The sequence below is a fragment of the Camelus dromedarius genome, chromosome 2, assembly GCF_036321535.1.
Source record: "Camelus dromedarius isolate mCamDro1 chromosome 2, mCamDro1.pat, whole genome shotgun sequence".
NCBI lineage: Eukaryota > Metazoa > Chordata > Mammalia > Artiodactyla > Camelidae > Camelus > Camelus dromedarius.
In genome coordinates, this window is record NC_087437.1 from 53,063,650 (window position 1) to 53,084,117 (window position 20,468).

Genomic DNA, 20,468 nt, shown 5'->3' on the forward strand with positions numbered 1-20,468 from the left:
AAGTGGGGGCAGCTGCTAGATCACTCCAGGCCCTGTAGCGCATCTGAAGGGTTTTCTTTTTATCTAAGACTCCTGGGAAGCCACTGATGTGCCTTACATATCATGGCCCCACTGGCACTCAGGAATGACCACTCTGGCTGTTGCAGAACAGATCAAAGGGGACCAAGAGGGGTGCTGGAGAGCACGGAACAAGGGCCTTAATCTCTCTTGAAAGAATGAATGAATGAACATGGTGCAGTTACTCGTTTTACCCCTCTAATTTTTTCTCCTTGGGTCACCAACCCATGAAAAAGCAGCTCCTTTCACATGATATTTCTGTTCCTGGTAGCTTCTATCACCTGTGTTCTCTGCAGGTAGATCTTATACAACTTGTCAGCACAGCCTACTTTCTCCTTTGGGATGGAGAGGGAGCTCCTGGTACTGCAGCCATCCAACCTCTGCTGATCAGCAATTCCTTCCCTGGCTCCCAGAGGATGCCTCCCTCCTCCCACAAACAACTCCAGAGCCCGAGGTGACAGGAGAGCGTGGGTGGCTGCTTGGCAGGGCTGTGTCCATGGAAACCAAAGTGCCTGTGGGGGAGCAGATGTGGCAGGTGTGCATGGTGCTGGCCCCACCCCTCCAGGTGGTCTGCTTGCGATCTCTGGGGACCCAGCCTTCTCCGCCCGGATCAGGGTCTCTTCTGGCCCATCCTTGACTCCCCTCTTCCCCTCGTCTCCCACACCCAGTCTGTCAGCAAATCCTGCTGGCTCTGCCTTCAAAAGATATCCCGACCTGACTCCTTACCACCTCCTGTTTCTACCATGGTCCACACCCTGGTCCCCTCTCCCCTGGATTCCCGCAGGCACCTCCTAACTAGTCTCCCTGCTTCTGCCCTTTTCTGTTTCTGGCATCTGTTGCCTCTCTGCTTTGCTCAACACCATCCAGCATCTTGGGACATTCCCAGCATGAGAGCCACATTCCGTATAATGTCCTACATGTCCTAGTGACTGGGCCCTGCATCATCTCTGCTTCATCCCTTCATCCTCTCCCCTCACACACTCCACCCCGCACTGCCTGGAAGCCTTCCTGCAGCCCTCGGCAGCCGGGCCTCCTCCTACCTCAGGGCCTTTGTATTTGCCATTCCTTCTGCCTGAACTGCTCTTCCCTCAGGTACCCGCAAGGCTCACCCTCCTCCAGGTCTCCATGCAAAGGTCAGCTGCTCCTCAAGGCCTTCCGGACCTCCCACTCCCACCGCTGAGCGCCCCTTGCCCCTTTACTGCTATATTTTTAACACCTTCTGACATACTGTACGTTTCACTTATTTATTTGTGTACTGCCTGTCTCTTCCCTCTAGAAAGGAGGCTCCCTGAGGGAGATTTGTCCTTTTGTTCACTGATGCATTGCCAGAACTTGGCACCTGGAAGTGCACTGGCAGGATTTGTGGAGCAAAGGATGAAAAAAACCGAGGCAGCCCAGGGCTCGTTGCTCTGGGGACTTTGGTGACGACCCTACCCAGCAGTCTCCTTGGCTGTTTTCCTGTGCTTATGTACCCACGTCCTGGTGTTTATGTGGGTTCTCCAGGGTTAGACCTTGAATATACCCCATGTCTCAGAATTTCAGAGTCACTCTCCTTTATTTACTGCGGGTGATGTGTCCAAGGATTCACAGATCTAGCCAGAGCTGGACTAGACCCCAGGCCTCCAGACTCCCAGCCTGGGCCTTCCCCATTGCCCTTTTTTTTTGATTTAGGTATGCTGGACACAGCCCACCATAGCTTTTCTTTGCTTTCACTGATCTGTGCTTTCTACGTGCATTTTCTGGGCTCCGGCTCCAGGTGTTTATCTCAAGGTGACTTGCCCTGGGCTGTGCATCTACGCTTAGTTCTCTGGCCTTTATCCAGCACCCTTGACCTGCCTGGAGTCTCAGTCCTGATCTCTCTCCACCCAACTTCTCATCTGGCCTGTCCTGCGACTGCCCAAACCCCAGCCATGGCAGATAACTGTGAGGCAAGGCTGAAACTAAATTGTTATATCTGTACCTGTGGGAACCCTTCCATTGTCTTCTTCCTTTCTTTTTTCCACCCAAAGTAGATACTTCGTCAAGCATTGATCCAAGAGTGGAAACAAAGATAAGCAAGACATGGCTCCATTTCTCTTTCTTCTTTAGTGCCTTCCTGACTTAATGTACTTACTATAAGTCAACTGCAAAGGCCCTCCCAGCCCATTCTTACCAATGCAATCCAAAATCCAGCCAACTGTTCCGTCTCCTCCGCAGGCCAAAACACGGAAGTCTGGAGTATCACGGAAAAAGTTCAGTCTGGGAAGTAAAGAGGCCAAAATGGTTTTGTTTACAGGCTGACCTTTGACATGCCTTGAGTCAGAATCCCCCCCTACCCCACTGCTCCCTTCCCTGGGAGTATGTTATTACCTTGATGCCTTTAGGAGTTGAAAGGGTCACTTAAGGTTCTAAAGCCAGAACTTACTAAGCAATGCCATTGACCATGAATCCCAGGGAGCCATCTCTATTCAAGCAGACTCTGACTCAACATTCAACACAGAAAACAGTTTTTGTGGGGAGGGAAATAGCTCAGTGGTAGAGTGCAATGCTTAGCATGCACAAGGTCCTGGGTTCAATCCCCAGTACCTCCATTAAAAAAAAAGAAGAAAATGGTCTTCTAGAAATTCTCTATTATTTATGAAAAGAAATCTAGAGTTTGCTTATTTTGGCTAACACCCAACATTTTGACTTCTCTCTGGCTCCCTCACCTGTTCTGTCTGCACGACCTCCCCTTTAAGTCAGATACACTGAACTAGCTGGGTCTTCATGCCACTCTCCTGTGGGTCTAGAACTTGGACCCAAGTGGAGCAAGGACCATCTCCCCCCAAGCCCTTAACCTTTTAGAGCAGAGCCCTTAACTGGCTGCATGAACCTCCAGGGGGTCTGTGGATAGAATCCAGAGGGCCATATTACCCTCTTATCTCCCTTCAGCTCTAACTGAAATTTAGGGTTTCCTTCCACTATGACTGTAAGATGCAAATCACGGGATATTAACTATACCTGTGACTTGGTTAAGCAGCCGAAATCACAGGTGTTTTACTGTCTTACTATGGCTGTGGTGGATAGTTTCTGTCATCACTTGTGCTCATCACTGCTTTTAATTTACCATAGGTATTAGATCTGCCTCTGGAACTTGCTATATAATATCTCAGTTAATCACATATATCCTCATGGCAAAAATTTGTTTCTTAAGCTTTTGATAACTGCTTTTTCAATATTAGTTTCCCTGGTCATCCTATATATTTGGTTTTATACTTTAAAAAAATATTATCTTTATTTATTAAGAAAGGGTCTGAAGGGTCTGTAGGCTACATCAGACTGCCAAATGGGTTCCTGGCACAAAAGAGGTTAAGAACCTCTGCTTTAGTACAGATGTAAACTGTAGAGGCCTGGGGGTGGGGCCGAAGCTCTGTATTTCCTCTTTGCCCTGCACGGTGGTCTGAGAAGACCCTGGGAGCCTTCTAAGTCATGGATGCACGCCTGGGCAAATGAACCTTCCCTCTCCTCCCCTTCTCTTGAGAACTCTGCTCTCCTATAGGAAGTGGATTCAGAACGGAGGCTCCCTTCAGCTAGACAGCCTGTCTGATCACACACTGACACGTACAGCAGAGATACTCAGGGCACAGCAGCCTGAGAAGTAGCCGCCAGGCTTGTCATCCAAGGCAAAACCAATTTTGGATAATGCAGCTAAGCTGAAGGACTGTATTCAAGTATCAAAGTGCCCGAGAAGAGAGCGGGCTGGTAAAGGTATCTGTGGGCTGCTGCTTGGTCACAAGTCATAACAGAGCAGTAACTGGCAGTCACGGTGACCGTGATGGGGCACGCAGCAGTACAGGCGGACTCTATTTCGAAATTAGTTTTACAGGTGAGTCACGGCTGCATCTGCACTTATGTTTCTTTCTCCTTTAGTGTGTCTTGTCCTACCACTGCCATAGACAATAGCTTTGTGTCAAACAATTGTAGACAGGGACAGAGCCCCTTTTAACACTCCTTACTCCAGCCCCTCTGAAGGTGTTGCTGAACCCAGAGTAGAAATAAGGGTTGGAAGGTTGGGCAAAGCAGCTGTGTGTTAGAAAGCCCAGCCCAGCAGGCACAGATCTGAGAATAGCCTCGGGCTGGCGGGCAGAGGTCCCGAGTGCACTGGCTCTATCTAGTAAGAAGCCCCGTCTTTGGGTACCTTCCAGCCCCAATGCTGGAGGGGCCTCTGATTACAGGGTCCCACAGCGCATCATGTTAGCCACCAGCACGAGGACCAGCTCCTCCCATAGACCTTGGGTCAGGCTGCAAAAGGGCTGCCTAGTCTCCTCTTATTGCTGTCCCTCTCCTCAGCACTTTGCCAAAGAGCAGGGAAATAGCCAATAGGCAAATGACAGGAGGAGAAGGGCCAGGGGAGAGCTTAACAACCTTTAAATTGGATGATCCAGAAAAAAAGTGATTTCATTGAACCACCACTTGTCTTGGTCCTAAAATGCCCCACAACAGAGCACGCAGCAGGACTTGGAATCAGCGGTATAGATTTCTGAACCACTGACTGACAGTGATAAGAAGACCCTATCCTTCTTCCTGATGATTCAGTATGAAGAACCAGCTAATGCAGCCTTGCAAGTGAGTTAAAATAATTTACCAGCCTGTCCTTCTTGGCAATCCAATGATGAAATGGCATATACAATTTTTCCCTCCTGCAAAATCAACAGCTTTTTCTGGGATGAAGGGCAGGAGGCTACTTCCCAGAGTCAGCCATATGAGTATTCCTGAGTATCTCCAGGAAGACACAGGGTAGATATGAGGAAAAGAAGAGAAAAGCAGTAAAACGGTAGGAAGGATAAATCCACAGACGAAGGAGACAAAAAAGGCAACCCCAAAAATGGTATCTTCTTTAGAGACTGAAGGGTGAGGGGGAGAAATAGGAAGAAAAGATTGTATCTCCATACCCTGGAGTAGGCCCCCCATTGTCCAGGTTGAAAACTTGTTTGGGGTTGAGCAGATAGTGGAATTTCCGAAGAATTCTATGGGAAAAAAAAGAGAGACAGAGAGATGGAGACAGAGAAGGGGAATGTCATTGTGAGAAGTCACAGCAGGGCAAGCGCTGCTGGAGCCCACTGATGGTGGGAATGTGGCTCCACTGAAACCCAAGAGGGGAGAAGACCGCACGCAGGCCCTGCAGACCCTGATGTCCCAGGTCCAGCTGGCCGCACCCACGCCCTCACCCTGTTTCAGGGTCTCCGCACCATCCAAGGAGTAGCCACCCCTTGCATAGAGGAAAGGGCAGATCAACCCAGAGAACAGGACTTCCATTCTCCTAAAGCTTCTTCCTTCATGGAGACCTTCTCCCAAAAGTTCTGTATGTTCTAGTTAGTATGATTCTGCTCTCTGTGGACTAGACAAAAGCACCAAGGGACGCTCTGTGGAGAGGTCCCCACATCGTGGGATCAGGAGGACATGCAGGAGATGGGGTTGGGCAGAGGAGGGCTGGAGGCAGTGACTGCATCTAGGCTTGGTTTCAAGGCTCCAGCTTGAGGCTAATCAGGTCAGTTCAGGAGGGGTGCTCTGCCCCTGGGACTGGGGTGGAGGCTCTCAATTCTCACTTAGGTGCTACTTACTGATTTTTAAAACCTGGATTCCAGATCAACATGCCATCTGTTCCTCACCCCAGAGCTGAACACTGGCAGCCAGAGCTGTTCTGGCCATCCACCCCCACCCCCAAGTGCTCCCAGCAGACTAGGTGTTTCCGTCACTGATGAGACAGGTGCCCTGCTTTCTCAGGGATGGGATAGGCCAGGAGGTCTCAACCAGGTGCCTCCACCACAACTCTTTTATCAAGAAAAGACTTAGATATTATAAATCAATAAAAAATGTTAAAAAAAAAAGAAGAAAAGAAAAGACTTGGAAGGCTGGGAATTTAACAGGCATCTCAGAACTTGGTCTGACCCTGGGAACTGGAAATAATGGCTCACGTGACAGCCCCTAGGCTAAGCGCTGTGTGTCTATTTTAATGCTCACAAAAGCCCTATAGGAGGAGACATGATTATTACTTCCATCTTACAGAAGAGCAAACGGAGGCACAGGGATGTTAAGTTACTTGAATTAAATCATCAAGTGGTCTGTGGTGGGGCTGGACTGGACTGCAGGTCTGCCTGTCTCCACTGCCCACGCTGTTGTGCTTGAGAGGAAGGATGGACCCCAGTCAGGCTGACCCAGCCTCCCCATCTTGGAAAAGAAGAGAACATACCTTTCTCCTTGTCTTCCTCCACTCTTGGGGTTCACCAAGACAAGCAGGGGATGGGTACCCGGGGTGGGGATGATCTTATACTTAAAAGGCAAAAGAAAAAGAAATTAGCTCTGTTTCAGGCAATAGGAGGAAAGCAATGAGAGTCAGTGTCAAGACAGTTTCTGGGAGAGGTGACTGGCAAGCAGATCCAGGCATGGAGGAGAGGAGGTCAGGAGGTGGTAGGTGTTTGTCTACTGGCTGAGTTTTCTGAGGGATTAAGCAGCTAAGTGTCTCCTGCCTTAGTGGCCTTTAAACAGTGTTAACGGGGATGAAAGTTTGAGGTCAGGATCAGAGACGGGGCAGTGGCATCATAGCTTGAAATTATTCAACAATGGTGTGGCATTGTGCCCACAGCACAAGATCAGATCTTGTGAGGGATCCAACTAAATATGATCTTAGAAGGTATGGTCATCTGGTCCTAAACCTAGATAAAGCAACAGCAGTGGGATTAACCATCACCTCCACCCCAGCACCCTCCCAATCCACAAATCCAGCCCCGATTTTCCTCTGGAGCCTTGGTTCCACATTTGTCACTGCCCAGTGGGTACCTTCAAGCCAGATGTCTCATCAGAGCACACCCTAAACCTGACTTATCTTCTTTCCCCACAAAACTTGTCCTTTCTCCTGGCTATTATTATTATTCATCCAGTTATCCAGGGAAGACTCTGTCCTGTCTTTCCCTGGAATGTCTCTCTACCTGGAGCAGCTGCCACAGCACCTACACTGCTTGGGCTCCTCCCACTTCAGGTAAGTCCTGCATGCCGCCCCCACGCACTTCCTTTCCAGGACATCACATTAGTCATGCCACTCCTGCTCAAAAACCTTTAATGACACCTCATTACCCAGAGGATAAAATCCAAACTTCCTCACCTGGCATGCAAGGCATTTAATGCAGCCCCATTCTACTGTTCCCCCTCAGTTACTCTAACCCTCGTCACAGTTCCAGCCAAGCCCAGCTCTTACCCTCTAGTGTGTCTCCTGAATTCCCACCCTATGGGGACCCTCACACAGGTTCCTTCTCCTCCTTATTGCCCTGAAATACCCCCTCTTCCTTCTTTGCAACCTCTTAAAAAAAACTTCTCCTCCCCTGAGCCCAATTCAAGAGCTATTTCATGAAGTTTTCCTTGATGATTGCAGCTAAAATGACTGCACTTGAAGCACGTCCTGTCTTCTGGGTTTCTTTTGTTATTGTTTATTTGCATATATATATATATATATTTTATCTTCTGAAGTAAATGCTCAAAACATCAACTGGATTTTAAATGCCTCAGGAGCTGGGCAGGTGTGTGAACAACCCTCCAACCAAGGACCCCACTGCACCAGATTCAAGAGTGGGTCCTCAGCATACTTGTGGGTTCAGCAGAAGGACACGTAGATCCAGAGAGGCTGCTCTGCTCCATATTCATACCTAGTGCCTCCCTTTCCAGATCTCAAGCTAAAATTCAGCAAACACAGTGCCATAGTGTTTGAAATGGACAGCAACATTCTTTATAACTTTTAGGAATGTTCTCATCTGCCAAGGGTGATTATTTGTGAGATACCCAGAAGCATCTTAGAGCCTGAGGAGTAATTTTTTTTTTATCTCTGGGGGTGATATTCAAAATATTTCATAGCCAGTATACAGCGTGGGCACTGTCCAACTGGAACAGATGCAGGATAACCAGATAGATGCCAGCTGTCAACAACTGACCTGCATCGTGTGTGTGTGTGTGTGTGTGTGTGTGTGTGTGTGTGTCTGTGTGTGTGTGTCTGTGTGTGTGTGTCTGTGTCTGCTCCATCTGGCTTTCTGCCCTTCAAGGTGTCTAGAGATTTCCCACGTTAAGGTTCAGCCATCAATATCACCGAAGTTTTGCACTAATCTGCATGTTCTCATTGGATCTGGGAGCATCTCTGGGAGGTGGGCAGTGCAGGGGCTGCTCTGCCTCTTTCCAGACAAGGAAACTTAAGGCTCAGAGGCAGAGGAGCCCTGGTGTTCTATCTCCTTTTCTAGCACTCTCTGTACCTCACCAGGCTGCCTTTCTGGAACTTTGTGGAATGCACAAAGAGGAGCTCACTGGTGAATTCATGTGAAAAATGAGTTCTTAAATATACATTTAAGGATGAAGGAGAACTTTTGGATGTGGTGAACTTTGTTTTGGCAGTCACATTCTGGAGACAGCTTGGCCGTCTTGGAAGACTCAACTGTCTATTTTTAGGCCACATTCTTGTTATTATTCAGGAGATCTGTATACTGAAGTTTTATGCAATGTGTTCTTAAAAGGTGATAAAGCCAGTCTGGCCAGCCATGGGATCGACCTACCTCCCTTCTCACCACTTGCCTACAGTGTAGTTGTTGAAGATAATTCCAGAGGCTGGAAATACAGCGTCCTGTGTGATATAATTGGTCGGATGAGAAAGCAAAGGTTGAGATGTGTTTCTCTAGAACCCAAACCCTGTCCTCCCCTCCAGAGCCTTGGACCCACTTAGAATGAATGAGGAGACTGGGGGCTTTTGCTGAGGTACCTGCATAATAAGTTCACCCTTGGCTGACATGCTACCATCCGACTTCCCATCTTGCCTGTCCTGTGAGAAGAGAGGAAAGACAAGCATCTTTTGAAAAAATATGTCTAATACAAAAAAAAAAGAGAGAGCTCAGAAGAAAAAACAAATGGCTACCCTAAGAAGAGAGAACAGAAAACCAGTATAGTGTAGGGAGGCGCTTCTCAAAGTGGGGCTTTGGACCTAAAAAAAGAAATGCTCCCTTTGGGTTTCTCTAGGACTCTCCAGGCCTCTGTCATCACTTGCCCTGACTTTAACTTCGAGACACTGGAAGGGACACAGGGAGAGGAAGCACTGAAGTTAGCAGGAATCTACTTTGTTGATTTAGAAGCTTGAACTCTGAGAAGCAAGGTCCTCAATGTGGTTTCTCTGCTCAGCACTATCTAAACACTGTGATACTGAATAGGTAATTAATCTTGTGTTGGTTTTTCTTTTCAATGTTTATTATTTATTTTATTGAGATTTATGTCACATATAGTAAAATGCTCAAATCTAAATCTACAGCTCCATGAATTTCTACACACCTAAGGCCCTTGTAGCTACTGCCTCTTCTGGCGTAGTAATTCTGCTGTGACTCCTGATGCCATATTGGTTTTGCCTGGCTTTTGAATTTCATATAAATGGAGTCATAGACCATGTCTTTTTATGAGTCTAACTTCTTTTGTTCAGCATTGTATTTTGGGGGTTATCCATATTTTTGCTTCTAAACATAGTTATTTTCCATTGCAATGTAGTATTGTACTGTATGAATATGCCTCAACTTACTTATCTATTCTCTTGTCAGTGCGTCATTAGCTTATTTTCAGTGTTTGATGTGAATAAAGTTGACATGAGCATGCTTGTACCTGTCTTTTGGTAGAATAAATGCTTGTATTTCTCAGGTAGATACACAGGAGGAGACTTATCAGGCACAGAGTTTGTGTATTTCCAACTTAGTAGGTACTGCCAAGTGGTTTTCAGAAGTGGTGGTTTTTCTTTGGTTTTTAATGAAAAAGAAGATGGTCAAGTCAAGCGTGAGATGTGAGGAATCAGTGGCACTCAGCAGCATCTTTAAGATGGAAAGAGAACAGTTAAGGTGTTTGGTGCTTGGTTTGAGAGAGGGGACTTCAACATGGGAGACAGAAAAAGTTCCAGGTGGGGATAAATGGAGTTTAATTTCACAGCTTCATTTCCAAGTAGGGCTGAGACACCCAGGTGGAAATCTTCAAGGCAGAGGGAGGTCCATGTTTGGACACAGGAGAGAGGGTGACAGGGACAAGGGAGGCCTGGGAAGCCTAGCTGTGCACAGGTGGTGACTGATGTTCCTTGAACGGTGATCTGCCTGCAAGGTGCTTGGAATGAATGTGCTTTCCTTGATGGGCCATCTCAGAGCGCACTGGGTGGCCAGCAGTTGGAATTGTTTCAGTCAGAGAAGTCTTCCCTCACAGTCTGACAGCACAGCACTGACCTCTTTCAAATTTATGCTGAAAACATGAAACCTAAGAGTTGTGGAGGAAGGCCCTCTGAGGATGTGGCTGTCTGAAAGCTGCCTGCATCTGAAATGTGAGCAGGAGTGGCGGGGGCGGGGGCGGAGCCCTGGCAGGGCAGCAGCACTTACCCGGGTGACGGGGCAGATCGAAGTGGGCAGCAGAATATGGTCTCTGAGTTCCCCACCGTCACACAACGTTGACAATTCACATTTGCGGTGAAACTGGAGCGAAAAATGAAGATGAGTGTGAATGAAAGTCAAGGAAATGTCAAGTATGAGGGTTTGGAGATTTACTGGGGAGGCAGGCTGTTGAGTGCTCCTCCAAATCCTGATTCACTGTTGGCTTTGGCAGTATATGAGAGAGAGAGAGAGAGAGGGAGACAGAGAGAAAGAGTGTGTGTGTGTGGTATGTGAGTGTGGTGTGTATGGTGTGTATGTTTAAGTGTGTGGTGTGTGAGGGTGATGTGTGTGTAGTGTGTGGTTTGTGTGGCATGTGTGGTGTGTGTGTTTGAGTGTGTGGTGTGTAATGTGGATGGGGGTACGTGTGTGGTGTGTATGGTATGTGCTGTGCGTGTGGTGTGTATGATGTGTGTGGTGTGTGTGGTCTGTGGTACGGTATGTGTGGTGTGTGGTGTGTGGTGTGTGGTGTGTGTCTGTCGTAAACAGAGGAAGGAGACCCAGTGCTGCCCAGGCAGCCGGGGCCAAACAGCCCCGAGCAGGTCTGTGGCCCGTCAGTGTGGCAGCCCCACGTGGATTCCAGAGCCTGCCTTGGGTTTGCTCCCGAGGCTCTGAGACACTGGAAGGAAGGAGATCTTGTTGAAGAAACTCATGACAGGCTGGATTTGAACCCCACGATGCAACCTCTGCATTTTAAGAGTTCACAGTCTGATCTGGAGACACGTCCTTCTTGAGGCTGACGCCTGGTCAAGGGGACTAGACATGGCACTGGGCTTGCTTTGGAAGGCACGTCGGGCAGCTCCAGGTATCCAGGGAGGAAGCGGACACTCGCCTGCCTGGTGGCAGCAGGCACAGGCCTCTGGCCTGGGCAGTGGAGACTATCAAGAGTGCGCTTTCCTCTGATGCAGGGATTCTGGTGTCTAAAACCTCTCCCACTCTGTCAGCACCCTGGCCCTGGGTGACATGCAGGCGAAGGAAGTCCATGGTCCAGCCTGCTGTTCACAGCTGCCTGGCCGTAACACCAGTGGATCGGCCAGCTTCTTCTCAAGCAGCCCACACTCCCCTGGTTCTGGGGGTGCTCTCTTCTGGGCAGCCTGGTGATTCACTGGAGGCTCCCAGACTTAGGGACTGAACAGGGGCTCTGAGCCCCCTTGCCTCTATCCTGTCCCCTGGCTCTGCTCATGCCCTCTGGCAGGATGTCCACAGCTTGAGCCAAAAACCACACTGAAAGGAAGCAGGGCTGCCCTGGGCGCCAACCCACCGTCATCCGGCACCACACGCAGTGCCGCGCGGTGACACTCTGGTAGCACTTGATACTTTTGTGGCACCGGTCACACTTGACGGAGGAGTTCCCTTCCACCCACGCGTGCTGCATCACCTGCAGGAGGGAAGGGAAGGATACCAGGAATGGCTGCAGAACTCGGCCCCTGGGCCCGGGGCCTGAGGAGAAGGGCCGGGGAGGAGCACAGGGCCTGGGCGGTGGGGAGGCGCGAGCGGGGTGGGCAGTGGCCAGAGAGGGTTGTTTCCTGTTTAGTGGACGCACTTGTTGATGCTGGGCTGCTTTGCTGAACTGCACTGCTGTGGTTGCTCCCTGCCTAACCGCTATCGTGCTAATCAAGGGGGATGAAAAGCCACTTTGCCTGCTCTTGAAGCAGTTCATTACCCCTGGCAGTCAAGCCTCGGAGCAGCATCTCGTCAGGCTGTCCGTCTGTCTTGCAGAACTCTTTGCAGAGGGATGTGCTTGTGGGCGCCCTCTTCTGGAAGGCAGCGCGATGCAGGGGAATGCGGGAGGGCTTGAGCAGCAGACAGAACTGGTTGGAGTCGCTGATCTTCCACTTCGCAGCAGGGTGACCTTTGGCCAGTTCCTGGACCTCTCTGAGTCTCAGGTCCCTCATCTGTATAAATTGGCAAAATAAGCCCCACCTCTAGGTTTGCTGGGAGGATTAAATAAGTCGGCACGTTTGGAAGGACCTTCCTGGCACAGTTGCGGCCCTTGGGAAGTGCCCCTGAAGGGGAGCTCCCTTACCCCTTCTGTCTTCAAAGCGCCAGGGGCTCTCAGCCTTAGCAGCCCCTCAGGACCACCTAGGAAGCTTCTAGAAGTCCTAACGCCCAGCCCTCACTCCAGACCAAATAAATTAGAGTCTCTGGGGGATGAGATCTATCATTCGTGTGTTTCAAAGCACGCTGAGTGATTGTAATACGCAGCCAAGGTTGAGAAGCACTCTGGAAGGAAGTTAAGAAAGAAAATCCAAAGGAGCCGGTGCAGGTCATCAGCCAGGGCCTCCACATTGTCCCCTGAAGAGCTGCTTGTACCTGCTTCTGGGCCAGGAGATGCCCCTAAGGCAGCCTAGGAACTTGGGAAGTAGGTGGGATGCATGTGTGTGTGTGTCTGTAAGTGCAAAGTTACCCATGACTCCAAATTCTGGGGGCCTCAGCCCCTCAGTCAATTCCCCCAGGAATTCTATAGAACTTCTCAAAAAATTCCTACCAGGGTACCTCGAATAGCAGAAGGGGGTGGATATGGACTCTGGCGGAACATGGGGACATAGCCTGAAGTGCCACCTACAAGCACAATATTAAAAACACATGGAATATTTGCATGATGCCCTCCATGTCTGCATTAGATAAATGTTTTAAGTTACTTATCAATTAAGTTTGTCTTCCTTCCACAAGGTTTTTGGTCAAATCGTTGCTCTAGAAGTTGTGTCACTTTTATTTCTCACCTTCTGCCATTCACCCCTGAAGGTAAAAAGAACCCAGCTTACTAATCAATCTATCATCTACCTGGTCACATCATTTGCAACGGGATTATTATTATTTGCATTTTACAGAGAAAAAAACGAGGCTTCAGAGAGGTTAAGTGACTGGCCCTAGGTTGCAAGGCTGTTAAGTGGCCAAGCAGGGACTCATGGCCAGGTCTTCTGACTCCAAGTCCATAGTAATCTCCCAACACCACGTTGTCTTCTCCATCTTCTTCTGGGGTCGGAAGAGATGGTGAAGGACTTGGGCTGCCCCTGGAGACTCAGAAGGTCGTGAATGTGCCCTGCTGGCCACTCAGTGGTCTCCCTCTGTTCCAAGTGTGCCAACGGCTGGAGAGCAGGCTTAGGGCCTGAGCCCAGGAGGTGCAGCACAAGTCCTGGTGAAAAGCATGGACACGGAGAGGTGTGTATGGGCATGGTACTGAAGGAGACATGAGGCCATGCGGTGTCTCATGGGCATGCATGTGTGTCCTTGGAGGTGCCCTTCTTTCAGAGTTCTCCTGGAGAGGGCAGACACCACTCCCACGTGCTAACCATCTCCTGACTCAGACTCGTCTATGGGGTCTTCCCTCTGCAGCCACTCAGAGTGCCCTTCTCCTGCTAACTGGAAGAAGAATCTATTTCCAGGCTCTGTGAATGGCATCCCCCAAATGGCCATGTTAAAAATCTGGTAGCCATTCTCCACATTTCCCCCTCTCTCATCGCCTACATCCTTATCACCAAGTCCTGGTGGTAGTATCTCCAAATTATCTCTCAAACTCCCCTTTTAGCCAGTGGGACAGTCAAAATACTCAGCAAATGGCACGGCTGTGGGAGACGCACTCCGCACAGACACAGCCACCCCCGTGCTGCTGTGGACATATCAGAGCATAGCGGGTGAGTGCACCCTGCCCCAGTCAGGCCCTGAGTGCACTCTTGTTGCAAGTTTTTCCCCCACTCTGATCTGCTCTCTCTCCTGCACCCTGGTCAGAGCAATTAACCTTATTTGCAAACCCAGTTGTTTCTTCATGCGCTCAAAATTCTTCCAAGGCCCTTTAGCTGCATACGAAATTCCTTCCCAAAAACTCGCGTGGCCTCACAAGACCTTCCCCAGCCCAGTCACCCCAGTTTTGGAGCACATCTCCTGCCACTGCCCTTTAAGCATTCTCTATCCTGGTCATACCTAACCAGGTACAGATCCCAAAATAAGCCATGTCCCTACGCCATTACACCCAAGGCTCTTCTAGCCTGGGTGCCTTGTCCTCCCTGATTCCTTATGAAATCCTCCTGATTTGGGTTCAAGACACAAGTCGAATGCCAGCTCCTTTATGAAAGCTTCCCTGCCCTGCCCTCCGTGGTGCCTCAAATGCACGCCGCGCACAGCCCTATTGCTACTGCTCATCTCACTGCTTTGGGCTTTGCTCTCGTGCCTGTCTCCCCCCACTGGACTGCACAGGCCTCCAGGCTGAGGACCACCTTTCAACCTCCATACCCCCTAGCACAGTGCCTGGTACTTGTGGGCACTGGGGAGATGCTGAATGGATTGATGGATGAACAAGATGGTTTCAGGGTGGTCCTCGAGGCACAGAAGGGACTGGATAAAGCTCCCAAAGCCCCTTCCTGCCTACAAGTCTGTGGAGATGGACATGTTGCCTGGCACACAGCATGCGGGAGAACAAGGTAATAGGTGTCACCAACCTCGCCGCCCCTTTTGGTTTTTGAGTACGTTTTGACACACCCAGGTATGTTTTTGGATACACAGCGTTCGTGGACAGTGTATTTACAGTCTGAAAAAAAAAAGAAAAGTGGCTGTGAGTCACCACCTAGGAAGGGTCAGCCACCCCTCACCCCCAGCCCTGTCCCCTCACTCTAGCTTGTGCCTCCCTCTGCGTGGCCAGTCTGGGGCAGGGGATGTACCCTGGAGCTGGCCTTGCCTAATGGAAAGTCGAAAGTCTCCAGTTGCTCACTGAGAAGAGCATCCACGGTTATCTCCCAGACATGCTCCTGCACCCTCCAGCCTGCCTACCCCGCTGCCTCCCACCACGGGCAGTGAACGCAGCATGAAAACATGCCCAGAACATCGCTTTTGACTTCAGGAGAGGGTGAGGAGCCATCCTCCCAGGGATGCTAGTGCCACAGTACTGAATGTCGGGATGTGGGGAGTGGACAGAAAGGCCAGGAGTCTTCCTACCTCTGGAGCCAGGCAGGCCTGGGCCCGAACTCCGGCCCCACCATCTGTAACTACCCATATGATCCAGGGTATGGTCCCTCACCACCCTGACATTCAGGGTTTTCTCCAAAATGGGAATAAAATTGCCTCTCTCTCTTTGTGGGCCCTTTGTGGCATTAAATGAGATAATCTGTACAAAGCACCATGTGTCTGGATCAGAACAGCTATTCCACAAATGACTCTCGTTGTTACTACTAGGCCAACAGCTGAGGCCCACAGGCATAGAACCCAAAAGGATCTATAATGAAAGCTGGATTTGAATGGGTGCTGGGAAGACTAGGGGCCCCTTCTTTTGCCTGCTGATGCCTGTCTTGGTGGACACCGGGCCTAGCTCTGCTAAGATGACTTTTGTGGCGGAGGTCGCCTGCTGCTGAGCTCCCGCGTGCATGCCACATGAAACTGTTTGGTGACCTGCCCCGTGCCCGAGGGCCCCTCTGCCTGCAGCAGCAGCTCCCCACTCTCAGGTGGGTCCAGGCTGAATGCTTGCTGTCTGTATTCTGGGGTGGTTGGCAGGACTCTGCACCCACATACCCGGGCCCTGCAAAGTCTTCTTGCTGCAGCCCCTCCCCGCCTCCTGCTCCCTGAATCTACCTCCTTTCTTATACCACCCCTTCCTTCCATCTTTCTTTTGTTCTCCTTTCCAGCCTCCCTCCCTCCTTTTCCACGTGTGTTTTTCCCTCCTCTCCACTCTGACTTTACTAAATGGGTTATAAGGTGAAACAAAAAATTTTAATTTCCATTGCATTTATGAATATAATTGCATATTAATTAAAAAAACCCAGGTTCTCCTGACCACCTAAAACAGTCACAAGCAAAACCCAATTGAAATTCATATGAGATGCTTTTTAATTTCACATGAATCTGAATAACTTTTTTCTAGGGATTCAGTGGCCCATGACGGGAATCCAATAGGACAATATTCGTCCATTTGACTTGGGTAGAACACAAATAGGACATGGGGGTCTCACTTTACTTCCTGCTGTTGGAACAATATGGCAGGCCCCTCAAGCTAAGAAGCAGAGATGCCTAGACTTTCTCGGCAATGGCTTATCCATGTGCAGAGCAAGAGAGTGCCTGGGGAAGGGGGTTTGAAGGAAGGTTACTCACAAATGCAGCACAGGCCTTGCTTCCGAACACCCATCAGCATGATGTGACAGAAGTTGCAGTAGGTTGGTTTCTTGAAATGCTTCAAGGTCCAGGAGTGCCTTCCGTCCCCCTTGGAGCCCTGCAGGGACAGCAAGGGAATGAGACGCTGAGTAGGCAGCCCCACGGGGGCAGGAGCCAGGGGCCGCCTCCTGCATGGCCTCTTTTTCCTAAAAAGAGTCTCTTCTCATATTTGAAAGACAAGTTATTCCTTTATTTTACTGTCGTATGGACTCTTTTAATAGAAATGCAAATCAAAACAAAATTCTTTGTGCGTGTGTGGTTTCTAAAATAAGCAAATATTAACAATTAGGAATATAAAATATTAACAATTAGGAATATCTGAGTGGAGTCTGTGTGGAGGGGATAAAATTAGCCCTCGCCTGCATGGCTGGTGGAAGTGGGAATCAGAACGAACTTCTTTCTTTCTCTTTCTCTTTCTTTCATCTGTTATCTACCAATCATCCATCTATCTGTCTAGCTATCTACCTACCTACCTACCTATCTCAAGGTCATTTAAATGTTTATGATCTTCAACTTATAAATTTCCATTCCTGGAGTCTATCGAAATCGTTTTTGAAAGCTAGATGAGCACTTCTGTGCCCCGTCAGATGTAATAACTCAGCATTATTTACAGTAATGAAAAACTGAAAGTATCCTAAAGGCCTCAAAATGGCCAAAAGGTCGGAGGTCCATCTGTATGACTCCAGGTTAAGTGGCCATCAAAGAGGTTTTACAAGACAATGGAATAGCTTGGGAATGTGCTCATGGCACAGTGCTGAGTAAAAAAAGCCAGAATGCAAATTTGATGATATATTATTATCTTGGTTTTATACAATAATATCTTGGATGGGAAAAATGTCACCAAACTGTTGGCAGAAGTTAGCTATAGCTAGTGGCACTCTGGATTTATTTTACTCTCTAATTTCTACTTTCTTCTGTATTATCCAAATTTTCTACAGTGAGTATGTACTCAAAAATAGCTTAGTAATGTATTCTCTCATCAACTTTCTGTACACAGATAAAACAGCAAAGAGACAGAGACAGAGAGAGGGTTAAGCCACTTCCTCCTGACTTGGCTCAGAAGGGAACCCAACCTTTTCCAGCAGAGAAGCCAAGCCTCACATAGTCACACACCTTCCCTGGACACTGAAGCGCCCACCTTCTAGCCCCTGGGAGTGCAGCCTCGCTGAGGGCTGTGCTTCAGAAACCTCCCTCCACATACAGGGTCCCTGAACCTTTGTCATAGGCTCCACCAGAAGAGTAACACTCTTGGGCTGATCTCAAGGGTAGTGAAAAGCGCTGGAAGGTGATAAAGATCGAGAGTCAGGTACACGGAGTCCAACGTGCTGGATTGAAACCCACGTCTTACTCCCGGGCCCCTCTGGTTTGGGCTGGTCATGGCAGCCAGATTCATCCCTGTGCTCACTCCCGTTCCAGTGGTCTCTAGAGGGGCCCATGTGCTTCTCCAGATGCTGGTCTCCTCCCAGGGCCAGGATAAGCTCTTTTCTTCTTCCCACCTCTGAACCCTGCTGCTTCCCAAACCTGAGTTTTACAGAATTGAAGCCTTTGTATCTATGGCTTCTACTTTCGTAAATGGGTTCACTAAGTGATGAAATGATTCATTAAAAGTTCGAGTCATTCATTCCTCTGACAAACATCAACCTCAAGGGATGTCTGTAAGAATTAAATGAAATAATATAAGTGACGCTCCTAATCCAGTGCCTGACACGTTGTAAATGAAAACTTTCAGCAAGTTCCTACTCCACGCTAAACAGGGGAACACAAAAATAAGCTCACAGTGTTGTCCTATGTGTAAGGAGATAGACACACACCTTGTCTAGAAATGAATCAGGGAAGTTACATAAACAATAGCTCAAGGCCACACAAATGATACCCAGCCGGTGGTCACCCTGGGGGCTCTTGCTGGCCTGCGAGCCCATGCTCCTTCCATGCCCCTCCTCTACCTCCACAGACCAGGGTTTTCCTTCGTGGACAGAATAGAAATTATAGTCCTAGCAGACCAGCTCCTTCTTCATGCAGCCCAAAGGACGGTCATCTGACCTGAAAATACCTTTATTAGCGAAATCGATTAGCTGACTCTTGCTTTCCCAGATAGTATTTTCATGGATGCAGGGTAAGTGGCAAAGGGACCCTGACCCAGGATGAAGTTAACATTTCTGCTTGGGTTATAGCGCCATCGTGTGGCTCTTTCATTTCTGCACGTGGGAGGCCGCAGGGCGTGGGAGTCACCTTCCTTGTGCATGCCAGGTTTTATGCTGAAGCTGCAGTTTCCCTGGGAGACAGATCATTTCTCATATACCCCATTCAGAGATCCCCAGACTTTTCAGTGGCCATATGTGGGTTTTGAAAAAAGCCAAACAAGCAATGTGACTTTTAAGACACTGAGGAATGTTTTCTCTAGTACCAAAATATTACATGTAAAAACTTTTAATTCAGTGCATATTTTCAAATAAACACATAAAAAATTTCATTATTAAAAACCAAACACATATTTGCTTTTTGTTTGCATTTCCCTGATATAAAATACGGTTTTCTTTTCTTTTTTTTTTAAAGTATGGTTTTCTAGAAGGCTGATCTGGCATAGGGGGGAGACACTGGGGAGAATGTTAAAGAAACTGTCTCTCCCTCTTCCAGCCATAAAACAGGGGGATCCTCTCCAAGCAAAGGGCTGGTGGCACTTTGGTCTCAGCAAGTCCAAAATAGGAACTAGAACTAGAAATTGGTTCCTTGTGATTAAAATCTCTCATTTCTATTCTCATGTTTCAGAGAAAAAACAGGTGTGTTGAAACAGCACTCAAGCAGAACTTCCACTCTCAGGCAGATATAATCTTGAGGCGTGATAGCTGGAAGTATATCTTACTTATCTGAGCACTCCCAGGTCCTAGCTGACGGGGGCTCTTGCACACAGTAGGTTCTTGGTAAGGAATCACTGCATGAGAAGTCTGCTGTTACTGAATATGGAAGGTGGCCTCTGGTACTAACTAGGTGTATGTCCATGGGCAGGCACTGTTACCTCTCTGGACCTCAGTATGAAAAATCAAGGGGGTAAATCAGGGATCACCAAGGTCTCTTCCAACTCTGACCTCCTAGGGTTTTAAGAAGGGAACAAAAAGGGAGTGTGTAGATCCTGGTTCCTTGATTTCTAATTAGCACTTGGGAAGAACTGGACAGGCTGTGAGATAACTGCAGGATTCTTAGTCTCCTTGAGTGCTGGGAATGAAGGCTCAGCTTTAGTCCTGAATTGCAGAACCGTCAGATGGACACATTACGGGCAAGAATGTCAGCTAGAGGCTGACCCCCTGAGCTTCCTGTTCTGTTCCTCTCTCTTGACTCCGTACTCTCAAACAGATGCTGTCACGCAACTTGTGTGACTTGGCCTGGTAAGTGCTAACGTCACCATTTGTACTTCTAGTTTTTAATCTTTCCTACCTCGTGTATGGAAGCTACTTCTCATGGTAAATAAGCAGACTAGGTCAGATGCAGGCACATGCAACCAGCAATTTCACACTAAACCTCTACATGTATTTCCTAGGCTGATCGCACTGGGAAGTTTGATACATCCTGAACTTTCTTCCATTTGGACCTTTGATCAAGCTATTCTTCTGGCCACAAACTCTCTCTTCTACCATCCAAATCACACCCATCCTTGAGAGCCAGATCAAATATCCTAGGCCCTTCCACTTGCTGTTTATCTCAAGACTGGGATATCAGAATCCCACGCATCCTTCAGAGTCAGGGCAGACACCCTCCACGGTTTCTTCCACCGGGCTCACTCCTAAGTGTGGGGCATTAGAAAGTGCAGATTTTGGAGTCAAGTACAAATAAATGCTGGCTCTTCCCCTGGCT

General features: G+C 48.6%; 1 protein-coding gene across 14 annotated transcripts in view; it reads right to left on the reverse strand.

Annotated features, from left to right (window-relative positions):
- Window positions 1–20,468, reverse strand: part of DGKG (diacylglycerol kinase gamma) — a 191,323-nt gene that overhangs the window by 97,043 nt on the left and 73,812 nt on the right. For 10 of the 14 annotated variants that reach the window (XR_010383834.1, XR_010383835.1, XR_010383840.1 and 7 more), the window contains 8 exons: window positions 16,563–16,680; window positions 14,924–15,012; window positions 11,749–11,865; window positions 10,440–10,532; window positions 8,807–8,866; window positions 6,266–6,345; window positions 4,968–5,042; window positions 2,210–2,295 (listed from right to left, as the gene is read on the reverse strand). Coding sequence is in view for 9 of the 14 variants with exons in the window: in XM_064493584.1 (XP_064349654.1) it covers window positions 2,210–2,295; window positions 4,968–5,042; window positions 6,266–6,345; window positions 8,807–8,866; window positions 10,440–10,532; window positions 11,749–11,865; window positions 14,924–15,012; window positions 16,563–16,680 (718 nt within the window). In the remaining 5 variants the exon portion in view is untranslated. The remainder of the gene's footprint in view (window positions 1–2,209; window positions 2,296–4,967; window positions 5,043–6,265; window positions 6,346–8,806; window positions 8,867–10,439; window positions 10,533–11,748; window positions 11,866–14,923; window positions 15,013–16,562; window positions 16,681–20,468) is intronic. The other 4 variants (XM_064493580.1, XM_010976154.3, XM_064493577.1 and 1 more) reach the window with 2 other exon arrangements.